Here is a 16455-nt window from a genome sequence, read left to right on the forward strand (position 1 = left end):
TATATCCTCATAAATCACAAGGTCTTTCCTTCCTTACTGACCTTCAGCTGGGTTTCCGTGGGAGTTGGAGCCAGGAAGGGGGGTTGCCCCACTAGCATTTCAAAGAGGATCACACCGACGCTCCACCAGTCGCAGAGCTGAGTATACCCTAAAAGGTGAGATGAATAAAAGTCCTTCTCAGTTAACAATCATAGGCACTGTTCTTATCATTCACAAGTTCTGTGATGTATCAGTTGCTCCCCGAGACGCGAAGGGCCAAGATGGCTGGACTCAAGTCTTTTTTATTTGGTTTGTACAGGCTGTTCACTGAATAACCCAGTGTATGCAAAGCCCTAAGAAATTCTGGCAGGAATATGAAAGTAGAAGATATGCTCTCTGACTCCAGGAAGCTAACAGTATTTTTGAAGAGAAATGATACAGTCAGTCAGTAAGTATTTACTATGTGCCTGGTACTGTGCTAAATGTGCTAGGAACAGAAAAAGAGGGAACAGAGAGTCCCTCATGGAATTTACAGTGTTATGGGGCAGGACAATAAGCAGGACACGCAGGGAGGGAGAGATAAAAAGGAAGGGGGGGCACTTCATAAATACTGATTTTTAAAAAAAAATTTGATTGAATTAGATCAGCAAACTACTACTACTGTGAGCAGAGTGCCAAGACATTAATATGATCTCATGCCAAAGCAGCTATTAAAATGATCCTTGGAATCATGGGCTCGTACCAGAGTAATGCTCTTTGCCCTGTGGCACAACGAACAGTGATTGATAGCAAAATTATTTGGAGTCACAAAACTAGTAGGGCTCAGCTTGGTAGTTTGGGCAAGAAAAGGGTGGAGTAAAGCTTAGAACTTGAGAACGTGTGGCTTAAAGCACAAGGATGCAACAGTCCCCAAGTCCTAGAACCGGAAGAAAATGTAAATGGGAAATATTTAATAAAATAAGAATACAACAGAACACAGATGTTAATATGTGATTTTTAAGGCCTACAAAATCCTTATTGGCTCCCATTTCTGTTTGAACTTGACACAACTGACTTAAAGCATATAACAAGTGGTGATCGTGGCACTGCTCTTGCCCATGACTGTCATTTAGCATGGTTAGATGCCTCAGAAGCTGACATGCTCATTTTGTGGGTCTAGCTCTCAGGCAATTATTAGATATGCAGGTTGGTATAATGGATAGAGCACAGCACTTGAAACTGGGAAGACCCAAGTTTGAATTCTGCTTCAGAAACTTCTAAGCTATATTATCAACTCTAGACAAATCATTTTGTCTAGTAATTTGGCCAATCACAAAAGGCGCTCTCAGTCTTAACTGAGATAAACTATTATTAGTGAAGATATAGGAGTGAGAGTCTATCACTGTATCAAATTTTTCTTCTGACTTTGTTGTCAAAGTAAAAAAAAAAAGAAAAGTTTTGAGATTATTCCTTTCATGTTATTGGTTGACTCACGTACCTCACCCAATGCTTTATTCATCATAAAGCAGAGACTGAAAAGAGACAACCAAGACAACTCAACCATGAAAGAGACCTTACTTTTTTATTAATTAGGCCATGGTTTCATTAAGAAAAACACTGGTGGACAGTATCTTTTCTGTGGAAAATGTTCCATTGGAGGCACTAAAACCATTCAGCATTGAAAGGGTTTCAAAGAACAATCAGCATTTAATGCCCTCAACCCAGTGAAGTTTCTGAACACTCAAGGCAAAGGAAATTCTGAAATTTATACCTTTACGAAGGAGAACCTCAGGCGCAATGTAATTTGGGGTTCCAACAAGTGAATGTGCCAAACATCTCTGATGTTGCTTTTTCGCTCTTTGCTCCAGGGTCTTTAGCCTGTCTCCACATCGACAATTTGACACGTCATCCCAGAGGTCACTAGGTTCCATGCTATCCTGTCTGATGTGACTCCCTTTTGCCCAGGGGAAAAAATAGGAAAAAAATTTTTTTAACAACTTGATATAAACAAGCATAAAACAGGATGAGGGTTTAAAACAGCCTTGATAAATGCAAGAAATAATCCTCACAGAAGTTCACTAAGGATGCCGTAGTAAACTTATAGCCTAAAATTAAATTAAACCAATATAAGAACAACATGATTATCTAGACAGAGATATAGCAGAAAAATAGATGGGGGAATCATAGTAAAACACTGGTTGCATAGATTTAACTACCTATTATCTTCAATCCTTCTACTTCAAGAGCTCTGAGAGATTTACAAGATGCCATCATGAGTTGTTATGGTCCAAAACTTATCACGTACGGGCAATCTTCTGATCATCCTTTCAGACGGTAGTGATACTTTCGGGTGACATCAGCTAGTCTTGTTCTTCAATGACAGATGCACCATCCATCATCAGGCTTATATCTGAGGTCTTACCAATCATACTGCTCTGGCACAGTCTTTGAGAGCCCAGGACCACCTCCATGCCATAAAGAGGTGCTAGGGTAGGATTTTCCTCTTTGCCCACTTAAACGGTAACATGATCTTGGGATGTGTAAAAAACAATTATGTACAACAGCCAAAGAGGAGACAAAAATTACAGCAGAAAAAGAGATTTCAGCGCATGGTTCTCCAAGTACTTTCAAGATACTTGCAGAAGTTCTGTTCTTGGAGCTCTTTGAAGAAAGAATAGATTGATAGTTTCTAGCTTAGCCTCTGCAATATGTCCTTAAGGTGTTCTCAATAAGGATATAGGCCATCACAAAATTCTTTTTGAAAGAATGAGAAATAATTCACTTTAACTGAAAAACAGCAGACCAAGATTACATGGTAGGCAGCACTTTCAGGGAGTGAAGGATAGAAATATATAAACAAAAACAGTATGTTGGGATTCCACAACTGCCAAGATTCAAGATTAACAATGATGATTTAAATAAGGAGTTATTCAACCCTTTTTTGTCATGGGCTTTCTGTCCCTATTCCTCCTTCCCCCGCTCCCCACATGTACCCTTAGTACTGAGAAAGCCTATGGACTCCTTGGCATGTTTTAAAATAAAATACATAAGATGACAATACAATTATAAAGTATTTTTAAAGAACCCCTGAGCTCACAAACCCCAGATTAAGTACCGCTGTCCTAGAAGACTTAACCCACAATATGAGTAAACACAATACCTTTCTGGTAGTATTTGGAATTGTGAGTCCATCTGAATCCCGTGCAGAGCCCAAAATCAGTCAGTTTGATGTGACCATCATGATCTATCAAAATGTTATCTGGCTTGATGTCTCTGTGAATAAAGCCCATCTTATGGACACTCTCTATGGCCAAAGTCAACTCTGCAATGTAAAATCTGGCCAGGTGCTCAGGAAAGACTTCCATCCTTATGAGCAGGCTCATCATGTCGCCACCCGGGATGTAGTCCATCACAAAATACAGGTTGTCTTTGTCTTGGAAGGAGTAGTAGAGTTTAACCACCCACTCATTGTCTGCCTCTGCCAGTATATCCCTTTCTGCTTTGACATGAGCCACCTGGTTACGATTCAGAACATCCTTCTTCCTCAGGGTTTTCATGGCATACAGGGCATGAGTATCTACTTTGAAAGCAAGGCAAACTTCTCCAAAAGCACCAATACCCAGGGTTTTAATTTTCACAAACATAGATTTGTCCATTTTGGCCCTCTTCAGCCTGTTGTAGTTAGACTCCTTCTGGTAGAGGATCTTCCTCATTTGCTCCTGTTCGGCTTCACAGAGACCAGCCTTTGTCAGGGAAGAAACAAGAGAGTCATATTAAAGGACATAAGAAACAGGACATGAAGTACAGTGACAAACTGAGCATACACCAGAAATCAGGTCTGTGATCCATAACGTGAGACGGGAAAATAAGACTCATTCAGTCTAAGGAAGATTATAATGATTAGCTCATTTTTTTCTTTATATATTGGGCCCCAGCCTAACATTGCAGAGATTTTAGAATTCAAAAGATAAGAGAAACATTAAATTCTTTCTCTTATTTGTTTAGAGAATCTCTAAAACCAAGGAAAACTCCTGAAATGACTATGTGTTAAAACAGAAGTGTATGGGAAACGTACCAGGAAATACCTGAAAACTCAAAGAGCTCTTTAACATTTTAAAAGCTCAGGGAACAATGAAGCTGCCAGGTTCCTAGGGCAGCAGGTAGTTTGTGCTGATTATAAATAGCAGAATTTTTTAAATGAATGATGACTTTCCAGAGTCTTTCAGCATGGACTGGTAAACTATACTTAAAGCATGATTTATTGAGCCTGTACGTGAATGACACACACCAATACTGGGTATAGAATACATAGCATTTTTCTAATTTTCCAAACTTCTAAGCTAGAAAAGATCCTTTGAAACATTAATAAAATATTTATCCTGTTACCTTAAGAAAACAACGCAACTCTCTCTATATTAAAACATTCCCAACACTTAAGTCATCTGACCTTTACTAGAAGACTCACAATTTCATGGGACAATGCTTTATATTCTTGGATAGCTCTGTTAGGAAATTTTTCTTGACATCCAACCTAAATGTGGCTCTTTGAAGCTTCCACCTGGGATCCCTAGTTCTGTTTTCTGGGGCCAGGTCTGAATTTTCTTTCCAGATGGCAGCCCTTCAAATACTGGAAGACTGCTACTTATCCCCACTAAGGCCAAGTTTCATGACATGTGTCAGACACATTTCTAGTTCCTTGACCTCCATTGTCCTGACCTATTACTGACATAGAACCAAATTTAAGGATGTGTGTGTGTGTGTGTGTGTGTGTGTGTACATATATAGGTATAAAAAGAAGTTACTTTAGCCATTTCTTGTTCCAACTGCAATCGTCTGTTAATTTTCTGCTGGTAGGTTTTTAAGACATTCTCCACATGCTGCTCCATATAGAACTTAAAAGCAAAAGGGGAGTAACTCTTAATTCGAGATTCTCTCTTTTCTTCATCTTTGCTATTCTTACGAACAGGGACAGGAGAGGTTTGGATTTGCTTTATATCCTTCCCTGACTTTTCCACCTTGGAATTCTTGCTGCTTTTGTCATTTCTCTCAACACTGTCTTCCGCCTGACTGCTTACTGAGTTAGGAACCCCTCGAAGGCTCTGTTCCACCCCCACACAAAGGCTATTTATGTCAAATTGCTCTGAATTGTTGGGAAGGAGCAAATGCTTGGGATATGGAGGTGGTGGGCACCTGGGCTCCTGAGTGCCATAATCAACATCCAGCGAGTAAGCATTTGGGCTTCCTTTTGGGAGAGGATGCTGCTCCATCATTTCTAAACCTTCCACGGCTGGTGTCTTTGGGGGAAGCCAGGCAGGGTGAGATGGACCTACGGCTGTCTGAGGCTCTGGTCTCATGACCCTTACGCTCTTTACTGGATGCAAGATGTGGGCAGAGGTGACAGCTGTGATAGTATTGGGGGAAGGGATAGAGGCATCCGTTTTGCTGGCAGGTCCTGTCCTAATGGACACAGCCACTGGTGGCTGTTGGTGGTTGTTGAACGAATTAGTTCTACTTGGCACGTGGCTGTCAGGCCGGAATGAGACATGTGGTCGAGGGGAAGCCTCCAGGCTTGGGTTTTGTAAAGAATCCCGCCTAGACAGAGTAGATGACTGCCAACCCTGGACTGCAGGGTTATTTATGTCATACAAGTCCATGTTCAGGCTGTTTCTAGAAGGGGTGATGAGACTCTGCGGTGGGTTGTCTGAAAAGTCATTAGCAAATGCTGGACTCCGGGCAGCCAACATGTGTATCTGATGAGAGGAGGGGCTGCTCTGCTTGTGATGAGAATGTGTCATGTACAGACTTGTTGCTGCTGGCTGAAACGTGTGACCAGAGTTATTCTGGACCACTTGTCCTTTACTTGGAAGATTTGCATAACCTCCGTCTTGCTGTATCTTGTTTTGAAAAGATGGAGTTCGCTGGATGCCATACCCCATTGGCTCTCCCTGTACTGTCATGTGTGGCCTGCCATAGTGTGGACCGTTTGAACTGTGAGAGGGCTGGAGTTGTAGGGCCTGGCTGCTGTGATTAGCAACTGGATAATTCATGCCTGGAGCCTCCAAATTTGCAGAATATGCTTTGGATTGGTGCTGATGGCTACCAGGGGTGTTATGAGGGTTGACCCCAAGAGGCCTCGGTCCTGTAGGAGTCAGAGCTGAAGGCTGAGAAGCAGAAAGCAGATAATCCATGTATTGCCTGGGCACGTCACTCAGCATATTTGCTCCTTCTCCAAAGCCTGTCCCTTCATAGGCTGCACTACTGATGTGATAGGATGGAAAAGATTCACTTGTTCCTTCAAAGCTTGGCCTTCGAGTTACATTATTTGGCACACTTCCTTTTCCTGAAGAGAAAGAACAGTGATACTGTATTAAGAGCTATCAGTTCAACCTAAAAGGGTGGAGTTTCTCTGGCTTTTATTTTTATTTTGATGCTCTGGCTTTTGGATACAACCCCCACCATGTATAAAGAAGATCCAAGAACCTCTCTGGTTCTTCAGTGATGAACCTTCCTTGAAGACAGAGACAAAAGACCCACTTTCCATCACATTGCACCAAAGACAGGAATGCCAGAAAGGTGCCAATATGCATTTATTTCCTCCTGTTTCCACCCTAGAAAAGCACAGGAGGAGAAAAGGTCAAGAAATGAAAATGAAGAACTAGGCTAAAGAATACATGAAGCAGACATCAAGGCATATAGAGGAAGAATGTCTAATACTATCCTGCCTCTGCAGTGAAGCCATGGGAGTAGCACTACCTGCAACTACTCTTCTTTTACGTACAGTGATGACTAAGATACTTAGAGAAAAAAGTCATTTTTGCCCCAACTATGCATTTATGAAGTTTAAAATATTAATGCATTCTTAAGCAGATGAGGGTGAACTAGTTAAGTATCCAATAATCTACTGGTGTCCCTGCTTTGAAGCAGAAAAACTAGGTCCTCCCATTGCTTTGGCAGATACCTTATGGGAAGATACTTTTGGTATGCAATGCTAGGCAACAGAGAACAACCAATTAAGTACTAATCAGGACATGGAGGGGAAAAATCTGACACAGCTAAAGAAATAAACATATAAGGACTAAATAATCTGGAGCAGAAGAGAGCTGTCTGAGGCTTTACAACCCAACCTGGCAGCAGTCTTCTGATTCCAAATCCAATACTTTTCCCATCATTATATGATTTAAAATATTTCCTGAATTTTTTATTCTTTCTGTAAAGAAAGACATCAGGTACACTCTGCCTTTTTTTTTTTTGGTGTGAATAGGCCATTTTGTGGTTGTCTATCCTTCCTTCTCAGAGGACCATGACATCAGGGAGGTGATGCCATGACTTTCAAGTGAATTGCACTTAAGTGAGGGAGGGCTGTGCAAAATCAGCAGCCTCACCTTCTGCTCTGGAGCCATCTGGATCCAGTGGTCAGATACAGGTCCTAATGACTGGAGATGGCCCGAAAGTAGGCCATTTTAACTGAGAGGCTGACGACTAGGATGTGCTTTGTTTTTTCCCATTCTCTCATCTCCTGGTAATAACCCTGTTAGGATGGTAGGGTACCACTGATATACCCATTATCTGAATAAATCTGGGACTGTAAAATGGTCTAGGCTCTATATCCAAGATATTTAGGGAACTGATTCAAAATATAAGAATAAGAGCAATTCCCCAAAATAAATGGTGAAAGAATACGAACAAGCAATTCTCAAAAGAAAAGGAGCTATTAACAACTATTTTAAAAAATCCTCCAAAACACTAATAATAACTAGAATTTATAAAGTGCTTTAACCATATCATCTCGTTGGATTTGACCCTCACAGATGAAGAAACTGAGGCACAAAAAAGTGTGTCCCCAGGGTCACAAAGTTAGTAAATGTCTAAGGCAGGATTTGAACTCGGGTTTTCATGAATCCAGCTCTATCCACTATGCCACTTAGCTACCTCCTAATATAAGAGAAAATAAGAAAAATGACACATTGACAAAGATGAAAAAAAGGGCAAAAAACAACTAACCATTAAGGGAGGCTATGGGAGGACAGTCAAACAAACACTTGGTAGAGTTGAAAATTGGTCCACATTCTGGAAAGCAATTTGGAACTCTAACCAAAAAGTCAATAAACCATGAGTACCCCTGGATCTAGCAATCCCACTACTAGGAACATACAGGGTGTCCTGGAGTCAGTTGAACATGGTTCCAAGAGCCTACTGTTTTCAAAGTGAGCATTTATTTAAACTGCAGAAATCAACAATACTACAAGTCAGGGCTGTGATTATTTTTCTGATTGTCTGTACTTAAATTAGTATTAATTTAATTATAATAATATAATATATTATATTATATATAATATATAATATATGTATTATATAATATATATAATAATATAATAAATTAATTAGATTAAACTTTAAAATGTGGTGCACACATTCCACTCACATCCCAATAAGCATTTACCAGCATACTCCTAGGCATATAAGCCAAAGAGATAAAAGAGGAAAAGAACCCATAATTGCAAGAATATTCATAGAAGCACATCTTATTGTATCAAAGAATCAGGAACTAAAAGGTGTCCATTAATTGGGGAATGGTCAAAGAAATTATGATGCATGAATGGAGTAGAACATTATTGTGCCTTTAAAAAGGGTAATGGGGATAAGACAAACCTTCAAAAACTTAAAAGAAAAATAGATTTGAACGATTTGAGCATTCCAGTCAATTCAAAGGCCAGTCATGACTTCAGAGGACTGATTAAGCATCCAGTCAATTCAAAGGCCAGTCATGACTTCAGAGGACTGATTAAGCAGGCTTCTCATCTCCTAAGAAAGGTGATAGACTGTAGGTTGATAAGAAGACATACATTTGTGGTTATGAGCAAGGTGTGAATTTGTTTTTCTTGACCATACATATTTGTTACAAAGTAGTGCTTAATAAAAATTGGAAGGAACAAGTGGTGCAAAAAAAAAAGAAAGAAAGAAAAAAAGAATGTCATTGAAGCATTGAAAGGAATGAACAGAGGAGAACAGAAGGAGGTTCACAAGGAAGGCAAAGACAAGGAGAACAGTTTTGAAACTAATGTATTAAATTTATGATGTTCTTTTTAAAAAAGGAAACAAGCAGGATGCAATGAAGATTTGGTTTTTATATGCAATCCTTTTTTTTGGTTCTTTGTATATGGGAATATTCATGTTAGTACTTGTCAATTTCAGAAAAACAAGTAATAAAAGTCTTTAATAAAAATCCATTGATGATGGATAGATTTGGCACCCTTTGCCCCCAAAGCACCTCAACACAATTCAGATAAAATACAAGAAACCTGTGCTCACCTGAGGAGGTCTGCTTAATGACCCGCACAATCTGCTCATTTCTTGGGTCCACATAACCCATTTTACTAATATATTCCAGAGCAGCTTCAATGTTTTTACTGCCTGTTTGTTTGAGTGCTCTTATCGCCATCTCCTGGAACAAAAGGAAAAGCAAGAAATGTTAAGTCTGACATCATTTTTTTTACAAAGCCCTTTTAATAGGATTTAATTCCTGACTCTGCCCTGGTTTTGTGCAGCGTGACTCTCTGAACCTTCACCTGCTGTTGTGTTTAGGCTATTTTGAGTTCCATCCTAAGTTCAATTATAGTGAACTCATACAATAATAACATCTTAGATTTAAGGAAGGCTTTAAGAATTATGAAGCACTTTCCTCCCACATATTGTGAGGTCAATAACACACAAAGAGAAAGATCAGGGCCTTCTAACTCCAAATTCAGAGCTCTATGGACTATATTTAGATGCTTCTCAATAAACACAACTGACTGTACAAATTACAACATACTTATTTACACATGTGTACGTTTAATACTAAAACAAACCACAACAAATTAGCCTTGTCCCCAAGTCCCCAAAGGCAATATAAATCCTACTTTTGGGCTAGGATGCACCTGCATTTATAAATTTAATGGCAGCAAAGTGGAAATAACAGCATTCTCAGAGTCAAAAGATTTATGCCTAAATAATTAGTCCTTGGGGAAAGATAACCAATCCTTTTCTGTCTCTGTATTTCCAGTTGTGAAACAGGGACCCTTAGTAGCTGCTCCTACTCACTTCATGACCATATCGTTACGATACATGTGGCCATATATGTGAAAACACTTTGTGTTCTTTAGAAAACAGATACCACATAATTCCTAGGTAATCTTATTTTTAAAAGTCAACTCTTGATCATCTACATTAATGAAAAGGAGATTCAGCACAGCACATTCAAACACATAATAAATTCTGCTTTAACTCGGATAATGTATGACAGTAACCCTCCACTTTTATGGGCATCAGATCTGTAGTAATTTCAACCCTCCTAAACATAGTTATGAAGCAGAAAGTGAATTAAAAAGCCTCTGAATTGCTGAAATAGCCATCAAATTCTATGCAACTTTATTTCATGAGAGAAGACCTCAAGTCTTCACTCTGAGCTTACCATAACTTATATACAATTCCCATAAGCTACAATCATCTGATTTCCCTATCATACGGAAGAGAGGCAGTAATTTAGAAGGTGGAGACAACAGACAGCCTGACTGAGAAGACATAAACCATAAATATAGTTATAAGAATTAAAAGTATGGTATGTTGAAGCCATTTAACATGGGGGTAAGTAATCCCTACAAGGATGTCTCAAGACCCTGAGGTCATTATGGTATTATAAATTACAACCTCTTAGTGCCTCAGTTTCCTCATCTGTAAAATAAAAGCATTGGAGACCAGATGGCCTGAAATCCCTTTCAGTTCTAGTTCTATGATCCTATAACGCTCATTATGATGATCCTAAGTTAAGGAAAATGAAACAACACTCCATGTACTCCTCTTTAAGAAGGTAGGGGGAAATGTAGATTCTTATTTTAGAGATTTTCTTCTAAAATGGTTAAAATTTGTTTTCCTGTTTAAGATTTCAGTTACTTAGAAAAAAATCACTTATGTGAACATTTATTATAATTATCTATATAGGTATAGATAAAATAAGTATATTCTATTTACTCCATATTCTAATTATTGTATTCTATTTAGCAATGCTAGATAAATAAGATCAGTATAGGAGCAGATACTAGAGAGGTCTTTTCCCGTATTAGAAGAATGAAAACTACTAAAGAGGTGTTTTTACTTCAGGCTTGTTTAGTATAGACCGTACAACATTAATTTATATTATATTACATTACATTTAATTTCATTGTACTAGTCATTTAGCCATAGCACCACCATAACAGATTCCTAGGTCTTAAAATGGGCAGCTGGGTGGCACAGTGGATAGACTGCTGGGCCTGGGATCAGGAAAACTCATCTCCCTGAGTTCAAATCTGGCCTCAGACATACTAGCTGTGGGACCCTGGGCAAGTCACTTAACCCTGTTTGTCTCAATTTCCTCATCTGTAAAATAAATTGGAGAAGGAAATGACAACCCACTGCAGTATCTTTGCTAAGAAAACCCCAAATAGGGTCATGAAGAGTCAGAAATGACTGAACAAGTTTTACCACTACCATTTCAATTTTCAATATAGATGTGACTAACATCAAAAACAAGTTTGTTCTCAAAGGAGTTTTACTGATTTTTTTTACATTAGTTGTTTCCCAGTATACCTGCCACCTTCCCTGACACCATCTCTGGTGAAAAAACAAACGCCCTCATTTTACGGATCAGGAAATTGTGGCCTGGTGAGGTTAAATGTCTTGTCTAATGTCACACAGCAGAACTGAGATTTGAATCCAGGGTAGTTCTTTTCATAGTTTCACCAGAGGCCCCGTCACTAACATCATCCTCCAATGCTTTGTGATAATAACATCTAGCATTTATGTACAGAGCTTTAAGGTCTGCAAAAGGATTTTAATACATTATCTCATTTGATCCTCACAACCCAATAAAGTAGGTTCTTCTTATTATCCATATTTTACAGATGAAGAAACTGAGGGTAAGAGGCTACGCTACTTGTTGAGGGTCACACAGCAAGGAGGAGTGGGAGGTAGGTCTTCCTGATCCCATGTCCAGCAGTCACCTATGTGGAGGTGACTACAGGTTCTCGAAAGAGAAGTAAAAGCTCTGGTAAATTACTAAGCTGGAAAGGCTGTCAGTATAGGCTCCATTATAAATACTGGCTCAAGGACCAGTCTAGCTAAGGGTAGACTGGCAACCGAACGATGCTCTGAGTGTAAAGGACACTCAGTCCTTTAGACTTCTGTGCGCTTCCTAACCACATATTAGTAAGACTATGTAATAGGAAGAGGGGGCCAAGAACAAACCGGATATTGGCAGGACGCCTAACCAGCTTAAAAAAAGTTGTCATGGATTCCATGGTATGGAGGGGATGGCTATATAATGCAGGGGTGGGGAGCCTTCGGCCTCAAGGCCACATGTGGCTCTCTAGGTCCTTGGGTGTGGCTCTTTGACTGAATCCAAACTTCACAGAAAAAATTCCCTTAATAAAAGGATTTGTTCTCTAAAACTTAGACTTGGTCCAAAGGCTGTACCCAAGGATCTAAAAGGTCACATGTGGCCTCAAGACCGCAGGTTCCCCATCCCTAAATTATAGTATGTGTACATTTTCTTAGTGAAATGGGAATTGGTCAAGGTATACTTGGTGAGGGAGAAGGGAATGAATAGAAACCCAAATTTCTTTCTTAAATATCATGGGGAGATGGTGGCAAGACACTGGGAAAGCAGTGGACACAGAGGCACACTGGTAGAGGATTCCAATACTCTTTTTAGGCAGATTGAGATTGATAATAAAGGAGGATGGAAAGCCAACAACAGCTCTGAGGAAGAGTAAAGCAGCATTTGGACAGAGCTGAAAGTATGAGAAGGCAATGAGGGGAAAGCAGGAATATTTCAAGAGTGAGATGGATACTCATCATTTCACCTGTAAAGAGGTGATAGCACTTGCAACCTCCCTGCCTCATAAGTATGTTATGCAATGAGATCATGTCTGCAAAGTACTTTCAACATCTTGGAGAGAGACACTACATAAATACAAGATATTTATTATTAAGATAACCTTGTAGCATTCTTTTCCCCTGAAGACTATACTGAAAGATGATCCTTATTCTTCAATCAGAGCTGGCTGTCTAATCTGTCTAGTCTGAAAATAATACTAACCAGTTTGCTGCCACCTCTCTCACCTTTCCCCAGGGAGCAGTCACCAGAACATTAATTTGGTTTAATGTTAGATGTTAGTTGAACTGTATCACATGGATTCAAAATAAAATTAACTAACAACTCAAGCCTTTTCATTGTCTAGAACAGAGGCTATGCACTGACACAGCTACGTACTGACTGACCTCAAGGGATTTGTGAACAACCAATCAGTCCCTGGCAGGAGGGGCTACACTGACCCTCCTTGCAATTCAATAGAGGGGCTTGTCACTTAACAAAACCTTACCTTCATCTCCCAAACACACCCTAACTTTGCTGCGGAAGGACCCAACCTCCCCACTTCTAAGCCCAGATCAACTCTTTAGGATAGTTAGAAGCTAATCTTAGATTAGGTGTTGGGCACCCATAAAAGTGCCTTGCCTCTCTAACAGATCATAGCAACTCCCGGTCCTCCAGATCACAAAGTGGTTGGGGAAAGATGCCTCAAGGAGGTCACAGTTTCCTCACTAATTATTTTGTGTGGGACAGAGTCCCACAGTATAAGTAGGCATCAATGAAAGATATTCATCATAGACTTCAGTATATTACTTCCCAAACCCACCTGTCTTTCAGATTTTCTTATTACTCCCCAGAGCAATGCCATCCTTCTAGTCACTGAGGTTTACAACCCAGGTGTCATCACTACTTGACTACTGAAACAGCCAGTTAATTGGTCTCCCTGCCTGACATCTCCTTCTGTTCTGATCCATCTTCCCTTCAGCTGACACAAGAGTTTTTCTAAAGCATAGGTCCAACTTAGGTCAGTCCTTGTACTTAGGAAATCCAGGGGCTCTTTGATCAAATATTATTTCATCTTTATCTCACCCTTTTAAATTTCTATTTTTGAGTAAATTTTATGATATACATAATTATCAGTATGCTAGTTCATGTATATAATTTATAAATAAAGAAATGTACTGAAACATTTTTCATTGGCGGGGTAAGCAATCGAAAAAGTCTGGAGACCACTGACGGAGTTAGCACACACAGTTTTATTAATTTGTGCTTCTCCTTTGTTTTGAGTCTAGAGAAGGGTAACAAAAAAGAATCCAAATGTGGGAAGCACAAATGTCTACACTGACATTTCAAATCATAAAACCTTTTAACACTAATGAGCCAATTTCTTTTTCCACTAAATGTTTCTCAAATAAGAGACCATGTAAGTTTACTCTTGTTCTTTCCCTTACATTTTTCCCTAACCTACTTGCCAAATTAGTTCAGTCTCTATGTATTGCATCCATGATGCATTTAACTTAGAAACACAAGGCTTAGAAAATCTTGATATAGCTCTCGCATTCTGAATGCACCAAAATTCCAAATCATCAAATTTGTACAGCATAAATAAGTACTTATAAGGGTGGGGATTAGTTGTTTTTTTCTTTGCTTTTCCTTATATTCTCAGTAGCTTAGCACAGGGTCTGGTACCCAGCAGATACTTAATACATGCTTGCTGTCTTTAGTATGAACACACCAAATAGCCAACCTATCAATAGCATGGCCTTAAATTCTGTGTGGAGTGATTGGCTGACTAGGGTTGTGTGTGACTGGCAGCTTTACTGACATAACCTAGAGACACATTTAATTCTAGATGACAAGGTAAATAAAAACAAGTGTGGACACAGTGTACTTCATACACTTAAAACATTCTGAGAAAGGGTCCACAGGTCCCAGCTAATAGCTAAAGGGAATCATGGCACAAAAAAGGCAGTGTGTGCACGCACAGATATATACACACATATTTATACATACACACAATAGTGTACGTGTGTATCTTCAAAACCACAATTGTAGAATTAAACTAAAAATAACCGTAACACAATTTCTAAGGTACTTTTTTTTTTTAAACAAAAAAGCATCTAGGTTACAGGACAGGTAGTAGCAGACAATATGATACCAATAATTTCTTGTGCACCACAAGTAGTATCAAAGAGGAAACAGATGACCAGAAAAGGAGTAAATGACATAGAGAAACAGTTTAATTCAACACTGATTAAACTCCTACTATTTTGCATGATACTGATAGTCTGAGTTGCAGATTAGTTAGTTACCTAGATACTATAATAATAATGAGTACTCCCACATGGTGGTTGGATACTTTATGAAAAACAAAAACAGGGACATGATTCTCAGTTCCATAAAATGAGAAATAATGAAGGGATCATGAACTCAGTCAGTATGAAGACTCATGGCAATGGAGGGGTGGGGAGGAAGGGGGGGGCAAGAATTTGGAACTTAATATATTTTTTAAAAATAATGTTAATAATTATTTTTACATGGAATTGGGGGGAAATAAAATATTTAAATTTTTAAAAAGAAATTAAAAAATACTTAGCAATGAAATAATGGAACCAAAGAACTAAAGAATGGTTGCCCATGTGCTTGAGACCTATACCCATGGTGATTTCATGCAGAGCCTATGTGGGCTTAGTTTCCCATTCACACTAATAAATGACCTAACATGAGTTTCCCAAATGGCATTGTGAAAAATTATCACACACCTGTCTGCAGAAGAAAGCACTTGGAACCAAACTTTGATTATCCATGTTAATAGAGTATAGAGGAAGCACAGACAATAGATACTATAGTGGATGGTCCAAAAATTATTTTCATTTTTGTTTGGAAATAGATACATATAGAGACAGATCTAGATACTTACATAGTCTATCCCTCTCACTCCAACTTGTTTCTACTGTGATTGGGGAGAGCAGGACAGTTCATATAATAGATAACTAAGAGTGGTATGTAAGTGTGTTGAGAGCATAGATTATCTCACTTTCTATTCTTGGAGATTAATACGGTGCCTGCCACACAGTAAGCAAGCAGACAATCAATAAACATGTATTAAGCACCTATTATGTACCATTTGGTGATTAAGTTAATACCACTCACATTACCTCTACCCAGTATATCATTTGTAACAGAATTATCAATGAAAATTCATTGCACACTGAGGCATCCTATAACTAGGTTTCATAGATATATGAAAAGATGTTTTTAAAGTAGATCAATTAGGACATGAATACTTCTGCTTACATTGTGCTCTGCTATGATCTGTCATCTTCCAAAGGCAGTGTCTCCCCACCCCACCCCCATTACTCAAAGGTCCTATATGGGGAAATAGTTGCAGCAAGTCTGAATATTCTCTTAAAATTTATGACTCATAATTCATAGGAAGGTGATAGTATGGCTCACATTTTCTAGATAGCTAAGCTATTTCAATAGCGTCAACACATTACTGAAAATAATTTAAATTCAGTGAAAAATGATTATGTATGAAGGAAAGAATTTCCCACAAGGGTCTCCCTCTCCATTTCTTTTCTGGCATAGAGGCATTTCTTAAATGTTAG

The 16455-nt window shown here is 38.9% G+C and overlaps 1 protein-coding gene across 1 annotated transcript in view; it reads right to left on the bottom strand.

Moving 5' to 3' along the window:
* Positions 1-16455, bottom strand: part of LATS2 (large tumor suppressor kinase 2) — a 75646-nt gene that overhangs the window by 5432 nt on the left and 53759 nt on the right. The window contains exons 3-7 of the mRNA XM_072611698.1: positions 9268-9400; positions 4761-6298; positions 3119-3701; positions 1730-1912; positions 42-148 (exon numbers count right to left, since the gene is read on the bottom strand). Of these exons, the coding sequence (XP_072467799.1) occupies positions 42-148; positions 1730-1912; positions 3119-3701; positions 4761-6298; positions 9268-9400 (2544 nt within the window). The remainder of the gene's footprint in view (positions 1-41; positions 149-1729; positions 1913-3118; positions 3702-4760; positions 6299-9267; positions 9401-16455) is intronic.

Source organism: Notamacropus eugenii, chromosome 5, assembly GCF_028372415.1.
Source record: "Notamacropus eugenii isolate mMacEug1 chromosome 5, mMacEug1.pri_v2, whole genome shotgun sequence".
Lineage (NCBI taxonomy): Eukaryota > Metazoa > Chordata > Mammalia > Diprotodontia > Macropodidae > Notamacropus > Notamacropus eugenii.